The sequence below is a fragment of the Lissotriton helveticus genome, chromosome 2_1 (genome assembly GCF_964261635.1).
Source record: "Lissotriton helveticus chromosome 2_1, aLisHel1.1, whole genome shotgun sequence".
NCBI classification, from domain to species: Eukaryota; Metazoa; Chordata; class Amphibia; order Caudata; family Salamandridae; genus Lissotriton; species Lissotriton helveticus.
Genome location: NC_136059.1, coordinates 1,227,806,142 through 1,227,819,600, shown reverse-complemented (window position 1 = coordinate 1,227,819,600; position 13,459 = coordinate 1,227,806,142). Strand labels below are relative to the sequence as shown.

General features: G+C 48.8%; 1 protein-coding gene across 1 annotated transcript in view; it reads left to right on the top strand.

Moving 5' to 3' along the window:
- LOC144818575 (ovochymase-2-like) overlaps positions 1–13,459 on the top strand; it is a 482,736-nt gene that overhangs the window by 367,594 nt on the left and 101,683 nt on the right. Inside the window, exon 17 of the mRNA XM_078676114.1 lies at positions 727–945. Within this exon, the coding sequence (XP_078532240.1) occupies positions 727–945 (219 nt within the window). The remainder of the gene's footprint in view (positions 1–726; positions 946–13,459) is intronic.

The following is a 13,459-nucleotide window of genomic DNA, read 5'->3' as shown; positions in this document are numbered from 1 at the left end:
TGAATACAACAACTAAAGAGACAGATCCAAAGCTTGCCTGGTGGCGGGCATGTCTGTGTCTCATTGACTGCACAAGATACAAGGGTCAGATGAATACTTTGGCAAATGTTTTCTACCAAATATAATAAACCACAGATGTGCTTTTATTACGAGGAATTATATCTCTAGTGACAGATTACAGTTGCCCCTTTGACTGCTGTTGGGGTAGTAAAATAAAGCAATTATCAAAGTTCAATGGGCCCTCAGGGCTCTGAGCCAGGTGCCACTGCACTTGCTGCACCAATGGTAGCTATGACCCACGATAGATACTATGAACTACGGGAGTCAACCATTCATTAATACCTGCAAGTTAGTTGCAACAAAATATACTCCGCTTATATTCTCTGATGACCCATCATGCCTTCCCCTAGAGACCAATGTTATCAGGTGTGCTTGCACGAAGGGAGTCGGCGATGGCTGCTGATTTGTTTTGGGTCTCTTCATATTTTCATCTCCTACGTTCGTCCTTGCAATGTTCTTCATTTTAAGAGAAGGAGGATCATTGGCAGATACATTTAAACTAGGTCAAGTAGTTGTTGCAGGCACGCGCGCATGACTACTTGTCGGTACCTAGTCTTGCTCTTGTATTTGGACCTGGAGTTGATTGCTGTTCTTCTTTGGTTTGTGTATTTGCTCTGTTTTTATCCTCTTGTACATCTTCTAATGAACATGTTCTTCCTTTGGCAGCTTCTGGATGTGGTGGTGCAAAAGATTTGAACGCGACTGAAGGAAGCCTCACATCAATGAGTTACCCTTCCAACTACAAAAATAACGCTAGTTGCGTGTGGCACATCACGGCTCCGGCAGGCAAAGTCGTCCACCTCCATTTTACTCATTTCTCATTGGAGGACAGCACAGGGTGCACCAACGACAAAGTCAGCATCTCTGATGGGTTAAGCAGTCTGGGTAAGACCAAATGCAGGCTTCTCAAGCTTTTCATCTAACGGTGAGAAATGAATGTAGGTTGCAACAAAAAAGAAGTGAAACATCAGGGCAGATTTACCAAAATATAGCGCTTGTAGGGCAGAAACCAAAGTTCTTGTGCAAGGGTGAGAGCTGCAGACTCAACATGGCCTGCTGCTGTTCTCTTGTCCTGCCTTGGTGCACAAACAGGCTGCAGAGTGCCACATCAAGCTGCAAAGATGTATGTTTGCCACTTGGCATAGATTTGGTATTAGAACTATACCCTTTCAGTACAAAATCCTATGCCTAGTCAATTTTCTAAAATATTTCACACATTGGATGTGTTTGGTACAGTGCAGCACACGTGCAAAGTGTGAACTGTTTGTAGAAATAAATATATTTTTCCAATTGTATGCCTGAATGAAGGAACTGTTATTTTTATGCGAAGTCCAGTCTGACAATTTTAGTAGATAGGGCTTTGTGTAAAATAAATATGGGTGCTTGCACAGGATTACCCAAGTACCAGGGGCATAGCACGGGCCTCTGCGGCCTGTGTGTCAGAGGGGTGCCCCAACCCTGCAGGAGCTCCCAAACCCGTCAGTGGGGCCCCATTAGGCCCAATGGTAATTCATACCTGTGTGATGTGGGACACTTAAGGGCTCTTCTTCAAAATCTGCAGGGGGGCCACCATTTGCCAAGTACCACCCATGTAACGCCCCCTCAACATAAAGTGGTACAAAGCTCTGAAAACCAGCACTTTTCCAACACAAAAACAATTTTCGCTGGAAATTTTAGAAACTTTCAAGGCTATGCACCTCTTTGCGTGACTTTACAGAGGTGCAAAGTCCTAATACATCTGCACCATCCTTCCTAAAAATTAGAGAAATTGCAATGAATGAACCAAGCAGGAAGAATGTATCTAATTCTTGTTTCTGTATTACTAATATTGCATTTTTAAATATTTCATGCATTGCTTGAGTTGCAGGTCATATTATGGTATTGTAGGCGTGAGTACTGCCTCTTCCAAAGATCTACAATGCAGCTGCCCTCTGCATGCCTGAGGTGAACACTTGCCAATTCAACTAAATACTTTGTGTGTGCATAACATATATGTCTCTCTGTCGGAGTTTTAGGGTGCTCGATATTCCAATGTCGTGTTGACACCTGTCCCAGTGTCTGCCTATTCCCAAGACTGAATGGCTTTCTGGTCCAACATCAAAACGTGCCTGTCTTCCTGTCCCATTTCCTCAGTCTCCAAGGTTGTTTAATAAGAGTAATGTGTTTGCAGTGAGCCATTGCACTGGTCCTGGATTAGATGTGTCTTCTAGTCCCAGTACCAGCGTGTTCCTTAGTCCTTTGTTAGTGTCTGTTTTTGTCTCCCTATTCTCCCTGTTCTGATATCACCTTGTTCCTCCTCCAGTGCCCCCTGTCCCAAACTAATTGTATTCCCCTTCCTGTACCATCATATATGTTTGAGTTTAGTTGTTACTGTTCTTAAGAATGTCAAATGCAAAAAGATCTATTGATGGACAGAATGCAAAATAATGTCATACATTCACCCCAGTATAAAGTTCTGGGCCTAAATACATCGTTTTTTGCTCCCCATGCCATTCCAGATTGAACCCAACCACATGCAAATTAGTCTTGACCCTGCGCCAAATGGGACCAGTCCAGCCTGAACTGCCAGGCCAGGTCCTCCCTGGACTGGAAAAAATCATCCTAGGACCAATTTCGGGGTTTCCCCCCTTATCAGCCAGGATAGCTTGACTCCATTGGCATGGAGAGCTTGGGACCCACATCTGGGCATACCCGTTCCACTCGGGGTGACAAATGTAAAAAGAACAATTGATGGACAGAGGGGCAGGGTCAAGACTGATTTGCATATGGCTGGGTCCAAACTGGGGTGGCATGATGAGCAAAAGAACAATGGATTCAACCCAAATCCTTGGGACCGGGGTCAATGCTTGCATTGTTCAACATTCCGTCCGTCATTTGTATCTTTTGAGTTTGTCACCCTAAGTGGGAAGGGTATGCCCAGGTGTGGGATCCGTGCTCACTGCGCCACTAGATTCAAGCTAGCCTGGCTGATGAGGGGTGGTGGCCCCAAAACAGTCCCAGGATGCTTGTTTCTTCGCCAGGGAGGACCTGGCTTGGCAGTTCGGGCTGGACTGTTCCCATGAAGGGTAGAGTCAAGACTGATTTGCATATGGGTGGGTCCAAACTGGGGTGGCGTGGTGAGCAAAAGAACGATGGATTAAATGCAGATCCTTGTGACTAGGATGAATGTTTGCATTGTTCAACATTCCGTGCTCCCTGCGCCACTAGATTCAAGCTAGCCTGGCTGATGAGGGGTGATGCCCCGAAACCGGTCCCAGGATGCTTGTTTCTGGTCCAGGGAGGACCTAGTGTGGCAATTCAGGCTGAACTGTTCCCGTGAGGGGCAGGATCAAGACTGATTTGCATATGGTTGGGTCCAAACTAGGGTGGCGTGGTAAGCAAAAGAACGATGGACTAAACTCAGATCCTTGTGACTGGGGTGAATGTTTGCATTGTTCAACATTTCGTCCGTCATGTGTATCTTTTAAGTTTGTAACCCTAAGTAGGAAGGCTATGCCCAGACGTGGGTCCTGTGCTTCCTGCACCACTAGATTCAAGCTAGCCTGGCTGATAAGGGGTGATGGCCCAAAACCGGTCCCAAGATGCTTGTTTCTGGTCCAGGGAGGACCTGGCTTGGCAGTTCGGGCTGGACTGTTCCCATGAGGGGCAGGATCAAGAATGATTTTCATATGGCTGGGTCCAAACTGAGGTGGCATGGTGAGCAAAAGAATGATGGATTAAAATCAGATCTTTGTCACTAGGATGAATGTTTGCATTGTTCAACATTCCATCCATCATTTGTATCCTTTGAGTTTGTCGCCCTAATAATAATAATAATAATACCGAATTTTATTGAGCGCGAACAGCTACCTCACTAGGAGGTGTCCCGGCGCTAGATGGGCAGAAAGATACAAGATCAGGGAAGTAAGGTGCCGACTGGAGTGCAGGTGGCCCTGGCGAAATGTCCGGTCATCAGCGACCTTCCCATTTACGACGATCAAAGGGGTCTTTGAGGTTCTTGCGTCCCAGTTCACTATCTCACTCAATGGTTCATACTAAGTAGAAGGATATGCCCAGACATGAGTCCAGTGCGCTCTGTACCACTAAATTCAAGCCAGCCTGGCTGATGAAGGGGGGTTCTCCGAGACCAGTCCCAGGATGCTTGTTTCTGGTCCAGGGAGGACCTGGCTTGGCAGCTCGGGCTGGACTGTTCCCATGAGGGCAGGGTCAAGACTGATTTGCATAAGGCTGGGGCCAAACTGAGGTGGCGTGTTGAGAAAAAAAACAATGGATGAAACCCAGATCCTAGTGACTGGGGTGAATGTTTGCAATGTTCAGCATTCCATCCATAATTTGTATCTTTTGAGTTTGTTGCCCTAAGTGGGAAGGATATGCCCAGACGTGGGTCCTGTGTTCCCTGCGCCACTAGATTCAAGCTAGCTTGGCTGATAAGGGGTGATGCCCCAAAACCGGTCCCAGATTGCTTGTTTCTGGTCCAGGGAGGACCTGTCTTGGCAGTTCGGGCTGGACTGTTCCCATGAGGGACAGGGTCAAGACTAATTTGCATATGGCTGGGTCTAAACTGGGGTGGCGTGGTGAGAACGATGGATTAAACCCATATCCTTGTGACTGGGGTGAATGTTTGCATTGTTCAACATTCCATCATCATTTCTATCTTTTGATTAAGAATGTCAAGGCTCAATTGTGCATCATAAGCCAGAGCCCCGCCATCTTGATGTACTCCACTGGTGTTTGTGGGCACAGGGTCTTCCGATGAGACTTCCTGGCTATGTTGTCAGGTTAAGTGGTGGGGCCTGTGAGAGGGTCATATCACACTCATGCATATAAGGGAAAGGCACACACAAACCAGTTTGTGAATAGAAATAGATATGTAAATAGAAACAGATAGACATACAACAAAGGATATTAAAAAAAAGAGGGTAAGGGATGGTCGAAATTTAGGGAAATATGTTTTGCGCCATATAATACATTGCATAGAAAAGAAATGTTATTGTGAAAGATGTTTTTGAAATGTGACTAGCGGGCATATTTAGTAACATTTCACACAAAAGCAGCACAGCAAGTTGTCACTTGTTTTTAAAGTGTTGATGAATGTTTTCCCATGATAATGAAAGTGCCCCGTTGTCGGGAAGCATAAAATAATGCACAAATTGGTTCTCAAATTTCTGTCACATGTTTGATAACAGCTGAAAGTCAGTATACGTGTTCTCCTTTTTTGATAGAACCAATGGAAACTGAGAAAGCACTGCTAGTAGTGTGAGAGGCATGGCTAGAAAGCACAGATGGGGCACAGTGAGATGGTTGAGGCCGCTATCATGTCATACAGCCTTCAAGGGTCAATGTGCCACTACTATGGGATGTAGAAGAGCGTACTAGACAGGGCACCACTCCTACAGAAATGCTTACATGCAGACCTATCGCAGTTGAAGTACACCGGCCAACTTCCCTTGCAGCTGGAAGCATGGTATTAAAAGGTGCAGGATTGGGCAGTGCCTGGAGTCTCCGGGGATCCTCAGTCTAACAGGAGGCAATGCTTGAACAATTAGTGGCTATCCCAATGGGTGACGAGAGGGGTTCTCTTGTGACCATCTCCCCGAAGAAGTAGACAGTAATAGTCAAGTGATCACTCCATTACGTCTCAATGAAAGCCATGACCTTACCGCTGGACACAGTTGCCCCCCAGGTTGGCAATAAAAGGCAGAGATAATAAGGTGAGCCCCGGTGCTGCTACTCTAAGGAGCTATACATGCCCACATTCACCATCATTATTTAGTATGAGCTTTGGACAGCATTCATTATATCAGTAACATGTTAAGCTAGTACCTTTCCCAGGTGTGCAGGCTGCCCTATGGACTCGTTTTTCCGTGTGGCTTGTGACTGTTGGGCACTGCCAGGGCCAGCTGCACTCTCTGCTGTTCTGTTGAGTTATGTGCCTGAAATACCTGCTCCAGCCTGCACCCTCTCCTCTCTGTGTATTAAATATGCACTCTTTCCTCTGTATTATACTGTGCTAGAGCCAGGAAGTAGGGAGCAACATCATCTTCATTGTTTGGATGAGCTTTCTTGCACCCTTTTTTGCCAGGGTTTTCTCGGGTGAGTTTATCACTGTTGTGCTCTTCCCTGTTTCCTCTTGGCATGCATTATGGGGTTTCCAGACACTTCTCTTGTTCTTTATCCTATATTTATTTGCTTTATCAATTTTGCCTGCATTTATTGGTTCTCACGTTCCATATGTGTCTTCTCTTTCATTCTATGAAGTAATGATATGCAGGGTTTTATTGTGTCTTAAACCTCCTTGTGATCACCTTTGTTCTGCATTTACAGGATGTTCACATGCTGCAGTTTCATAGTTTCAATTATTGCACAACATTGTATATTGTTTTTGCTCTTAGAATCTCGGTTCAGCTTTTCTTGCTTTACGTTTTAGATTTCAATAAACCCACAGCCGTAATACCTGGACCAACACACGCTCCTATCCGACCTATACCAATGACAACGCCAATAGCTCGGAACTCTGCCGTTGCCAATTACTATTGGCTTTGCCAGTGCTTGTTTACTGTGCATGCAGCACACTAACAGAACGTTTCAATATTACACATCTGAATTCATAAGCAGAAAATTCTTCAGAACACATTTAATCTGTACCCAATTTCACCAATGCTTCTTTAGTAAACTTTGCCCAGGAAAGAAAACCAGCCTTTATTGTGTTTAAATTGCAGCCCTTGTAACACTTTTTTGTTACTTTTTCTTTCCTTCCTTCTTTCTTTCTCTCTTGCCTTCTTTTATTCCTACATTCATCCCTTCCTTCTATTTACCTTCTTTAATTATTTTTTGCCTTTCTTTCTTTCCTTCCTTTTGTCCTTCTTTCATTCCTTCCATTTTTCTGTATTTCTTACTTGTAAGGTGGCAGTATAGGTAGGTAAGATAGGGTGATAAGAATAATTAATATCTGTTAATAAATATGCAGAACTATATAATAAATAAATATATGCTGTGATGCTGCAGCGATTGGCAATGTAGAGGATGCAATATTTTTGTGAGTCAATGTTAATGACTTTGACATAGTTGTAATAAGTTGACGGTACAGTGTTTGACCCGGCAGATATCGGAAATGATGCACACGCATTGCGCCGGGCGCGGTGCATCGCTACAAATAAAAGGAGAGCATGGGCGCAAAAGGCCAGTCTGGACTCAACAAGCGCACCTGTGTCCGAGTGCATTTACTGATGTGCGCAGCACGCATATGCGCAAGGGTTGCCCAAGGTTCTGGGCCCTCTACACGGGCGACGAGGAGCGGAGCTGACACCCATGCTCCTGCGCGCCCGCCGCAACCACAAAGACGCGCCCAGCTGATCCTCCGCTTGGCGAGAAGGAGTGGAAGTGCCGCCCGCGCTCCCGGCCCCCGCGGACTGCCCACCACAGAAGCGGGACAGCAACAGGGGTGGAGACACACTGCATATCGCCCACAGTCAGTAAGAGCGCCAGCCGCCCTCCCCCCGTAGCAGGAAAGGGAACCTGTAAAGGCCTGGACAGGAAGGGCTGCACCTCCCCAGGGGGCCAACATGCAAACTAGGCTCCAAACAGAAACAGAAGGAATACACAAAAAGCAAAACATAGAGCCTGGACACCTCCCAGAGGCAGGCTGCACACAAGACTTGGCCCCGCACATTATCCAAGCGGACACCCCTCAGGCAGGGACAGGAGAAGGAGAATACACCTCATAGTCGCCACAGCCAGTGCATAGACTAGTCCGGGTTGAATTAAGGGAGCAGAAACAACACAACTGAGAAGCGGGAGATGATGTCCAACACACACTATCCTTCTGCAACGCAAAGGCAGACACCGTCAGGCTGACGATGGGAGACAACCCAGATGGCACCCAGCCCCCCACCCACATCATCACACAACATGCCCCCGCAGGGGTGTTACCCCCATTCAGTGAGGCGGTGGACCCCACCACTACATCCCATGGTGGAAAACGTGTCTGGGGCGGCTAGAAAATTATTTTGTGGCCACGAGGGAGACAAACTATGCAGGAGAGGAAGTGTACCTGCTGTCAAGCACCTCCCAAATACAGGGGCACCACCCGACTACACAGCGACGGTGACGGCGCTAAATGCGCACTTCGACCTGCAATTCAACCCAGATTCAAGAGGTTCAAATGGTGTCAAGCCCGGGAAAAGAGAGGGGGAATCGATCAACGTGTTTTATGCGAGGCTGAGGGAGTTAGCGAGTACCTACGCCACAGATGATTGCGCCACGGATGAGATCTGCCCCCAGCTAATCCAAGGGGTATGCAGCAAAACCCTACGAGGATTGATTTTAAGGCAACCAAATATACCCCTCAACGACATACGAGTCCTGGCCAAGACACATGACCTCTCAGCAGCCAGGGCAGATGAGATGGACTCAGCCTTGACACGGACGACAGAGAAGAGCATAACTATCAAAGCGGAAAGGCGGATGCCGTGAGGACACGTGACTGAGGAAGCTGGCAGCGCAGCCATCCACCCCAACCCCTGAAAGGTCAGTGCAGGTACTGAGAACACGAAGAGCACCCATCCAAGCGTGCCCCGCCCAAGAACAGACGTGTTCCCACTGCGGGATCCCAAATCATTTCGCGTCCGTATGCCAGAAGTAGAACCAATGCAAGGACAGCAAAGGGGCAGGCCGATGCGGAGAATGGTGCATCAGCTGTCGAGTACCTCCCTCACACCCTCATGCAGCGAGAAGGGGAACGACCAGACCACCTATCGAGTGGAAGACACCTAAATGGAAGATGAGGAGGTGGAGACATACCTAATATCTTTCACACAAGATTTCTAGAGACGGAGAAGGCCGCAGCCACCGTGCACCGTGAAGATAGCTGGGTCAGAAGTAAAGGTGGTCATTGACACCAGCGCCTCTGTTACCGTTATGGGGGTCCAGCAGTATAATCGACTGCGGCCCAGGCCCGAGCTGAAATAGTCCAAAACCAAGATCTTGGTGTACAGAAGCACCACACCCCTGCCACTATGAGGAAAGATGACCGTGCCAATCACGTCAGAGGACAACGAGATCCTAACCGATGTCCACGTCATCAACCAAGAGGCTGACACGCAACTCAGCAGCCATGCCACTGAAGACCTGGGCCTAGTGATATTCGCGCGAAGTGTGAAGGCGAACCAAACCAAAGAACTGCTGAGCCAGTTTGCAAGACTATTCAAGGGACTTGGACGCATCAAGAGAACCCCAATCAAGCTCCACATCGACCCAACCGTCGCTCCGATGGCCCTTTGCCACAGGCAAATCCCTTTCCACCTCAAGCTGCTAGTGGAGCAAGAACTACAGAAAGTAAAAGAGCAGGGAGTCATCGAAGAAGTCTCTGGGCCCACCCCGTGGTTGTCACCCATGGTCATAGCAGAGAAACCACACCAGCCAAGGAAGATCAGGCTGTGCATTGACATGGTCCTATGATACTTGATTCCAGTCCAGGGAAGACATGGCTTGGCAGTTCAGGCTGGACTGTTCCCATGAGGCACAGGGTGAAGACTGATTTGCATATGGCCATGTCTGAACTTGGGTGGCGTGGTGAGCAAAATAACGATGGATTAAACCCAGATCTGTGACTGGGGGTGAATGTTTTGCCAATGTGCAACATTTCGTCCATCACCTTGTGTGTTTTGCTGTTCACCTTAAGTGGGAAGGGTATGTCCAGGCGTGGGTCCCATGCTCACTACGCGACTAGAGTCAAGCTATCCTGGCCGATGGCGGATGATAGCCAGAAACCAAACCTAGGATGCTTAATTCCAGTCCAGGGAAGACATGGCTTGGCAGTTGGGGTTGGACTGTTCCCATGAGGCACAGAGTCAAGACTGATTTGCATATGGCCATGTCTGAACTGGGGTGGCGTGGTGAGCAAAATAACAATGGATTAAACCCAGATCTGTGACTGGGGGTGAATGTTTTGCCAATGTGCAACATTCCGTCCATCACCTTGTGTATTTTGCTGTGCATTGACATGTGCCTCCTCAATAAGGCCATTTCGCGAGAACACCACATCACTCCAACGATGGACGACATTGTGGCCAATGTAAACAGGTCCAGGTGGTTCTCTAAGTTGGTCCTGAATGCAGGGTACCACTAGCTGGAGTTGGCCAAAGAAAGCAGATACCTCACCACGTTCAGTACCCACCTGGGGCTGCGACAATACAAGCAACTTCATTTTGGGATATCCTCCGAGGCAGAGGTGTTCCAAGATACAGTGCGAGAGATCCTAATGGGCCTGCCGGTGTATTGAACGTGAGGGACGACATCCTCATCCACTCCACCACTGCGGATGAGCACTAACGACATCAGAGGGCCATGTTGAAGCGACTCCAGGAGCACGGTGTCACCCTGCACAGAAAAAATGCCCATTCTTCCGGAAGAAGATAGAGTTCTTCAGATACCGCTTCAACCAAGAGGGAATCCAAGTGGACCCACGGAAGTCCAAGGCCATCAAGAACGCACCGCCAGCCCCGACAGTGTCGGAAGTACGAAGCTTACCTACTGTGGCCGCTTCATCCCTGTCCTGGCCACTGTCACAGAACCCCTCCGGAACCTCACTCTCTCCGATGCCAAGTGGAGGTGGGGACCTCAAGAAGAAGCAGCATTCCAAGGAATCAAGAATGCTCTACTAGACCACACCACACTGGAGTATTTCGACACTGCCAAGCGCACAGAGCTACTCGTCAATGCCAGCCCAGTGGGTCTCGGGGCAGTGCTCGCCAAAGATCAGGAACCCAGGGGATGGGCTGCGTTGGACTACGCAAGCAAGTCTCTCTCGCCCACTGAAAAGCGCTACGCGCAGATTGAGCGGGAGGCCCTGGCCATTCAGTGGGCATGCAGGCACTTCCACTTGTATATCTGCAGCTAACTATTCAAGGTCATCACGGACCACCAGTCACTGGTACCTTTCTTGAAAGGGTCAGCGCCTCACCCGCCTTCAAGAATTGAACGATGGGCTATCGGACTCCAACAATACGAGATGGAGGTCGTGTATCGACCAGGCACCAAGAACCCCGCCGATATTCTCTCTTGACACCCCACTCCCAGGGAACACCAGGAAGAAGAGCCAGAAGTTGAGTCTCTCGAGGCCCAATTGAATCGGATTTCGATAGCTGCATGCCGGAAAGCGCTAACCCTGGTGGACATAACAGCCGCTGAACGAGACCCAGTAATCACCAAAGTGCCTGGCGCTGTCCAAGGAGGCAACTGGCACCAGTTCCTACAAATGGCCAATGACTCGTCAGGACATGACAGAGAATGCCACGCAAAAATGTGAAATATCCGAAGTGAACTGAGTGTGACACAAGATGGGACCCTCTTGTGAGGGTCTCGCATAGTCATCTCCATTGCCCTCCAACACTGCGCGACACTGTTAGCACACGGAGGACACCAAAGGGTTGAAAAAATGAAAGCCAGGATGCGCGAAAAGGTCTGATTCCCAGGATTGGAGGCCCAGGTGGAGGAGGTTGTGAAGAGCTACCCGGCATGCCAGCTAACCAGGGCACCAAACTTCCAGCGCCCATTAAGAAGAAAGAGCATGGAAAATCCCCGTGGGAGAAGTCGAGCATTGACTTCAGGAGTTTCCCCAATGGCCGAATGACCTTGGTCAAGACAGCTACTCCAAATACCTTGTAGAAGAAGTCGTCAGCTCCACTGTGTGCTCCCAGATTGCACCGGTGCTTGAGAAGATATTTGCGATGTTTGGGTGCCAGGAAGAGATCAAGAGCGACAACGGGCCCCCATTCCATGGAGGAGAATTCAGAGACTTTCTGCAGCACCACGGAGTCGACACCATCATACTACCCCTCAATGGCCACAGGCGAATGGGGAAATATAAAGATTCATGAGGACTCTCAACAAGATTCTGCACATTGCCATGGCTGAGAACGCAGATCTGGAGCGCCACTTCTAACTGTTCCTCCGGGAATATCAAAGCACGCCACACAGCACCACACACCAGGCCCCATGGGCCCTAATGTTCAATGGCGCACGTCGAGACACACCTACCGTCAGCCCCAGATGGGCTCCGCCGCCCTACAATGAGGGGGAAGCCCTTGAATGGGGGGAGGTGCAAAACTTGGCTGCCAGCCACAAGAGGAGAGCAAAGGCCCATCACCTGCAACCAGGGTACCGAGTGATAATAAGGGACAGAAGGCCAGATGGAAAATTCCGAACCCCCTATGAACCAGGCTACTGGACCGTAACCAGTGTCAAAGTAACCATAGTCACTGTCGAAAAGGATGGGGAGGAGATGACCAGAAACATCTCAGTGTTCAAGGGGGTAGCAGAGGCTCACCCCGCCATGGAGCAGAGACACTTCGCGAAGAATGCTCTGAGAGAAACATCGCAAGCACGCTACGGGGAATCTGCCCAGAAGGACTGAGAGAAGCTGAAACTATGCTGCTAAACTCAGGGGAAGAAACGGACACACACAAGACACTCAAGGCTCCATCCCCAGATTTGGGTTGTCCTCCCAGATATGAACTGAGAAGGAATCCGGCCCAAGTTCCTGCCTGAAGGACTTTGCATGCGGAGCAGAGGCCGCGACCCCTTTCTGCGAAGTAAGGAGAAGGGACTGATTTGAGATGGGATGTAATAAGTTCATCGTGCAGTGTTTGACCCGGCAGATGCAGGAAATGTCACACACATGCGTTGCGCAGGGTGTGGCGCAGAGCGATAAATAAAAGGGGGCGTGGCCGCACAAGGCCATTCCGGTCCTAACGAGTGCACCTGTGCCCCAGTGCATTTACTGCTGCGCTCAGCACGCATATGCGCAAGAGTTGTCCAAGGTTCTGGGCCCTCTACAATAGTGTCACATAACCACATATGACAACATTAGTTTGTGAGGTCAAGAGTCAAAAGACGCACAGATATTCTGAGGGTAGGTGAAGACCTTTTGACGTCAACTCTGTGGAAAAGTGGTGCGATTGAAAAAAAATGAAATTAGCTTCTGTTACGTTCCCTGTTTCCAACCCATGACTACTAGTAGCTATATGATTCTTATTTGAGGCAGCATGTGAATTGCAGTATGATTCCATTACTGTAGCTGGTTTCTCTGGAAACATTCCAGCAACAACCATTTGGGAAAGTTCCCAAGGATTCCGGTAAAATGCTGAATCTCATTTGTGACGAACAGCAGGCCTCATGTGTGACGAGCAGCAGACCGCGTGAGTGACGAGCAGCAGGCCTCATGCGTGACAAGCAGCAGGACTCGTGTGACGAGCAGCAGGCCTCGTGTGACGAGCAGCAGACCTCGTGTGAAAAGCAGCAGGCCTCATGTGTGACGAGCAGCAGACCTCGTGTGACGAGCAGCAGGCCTCGTGTGATGAGCAGCAGACCTCGTGTGACGAGCAGCAGACCTCGTGTGACG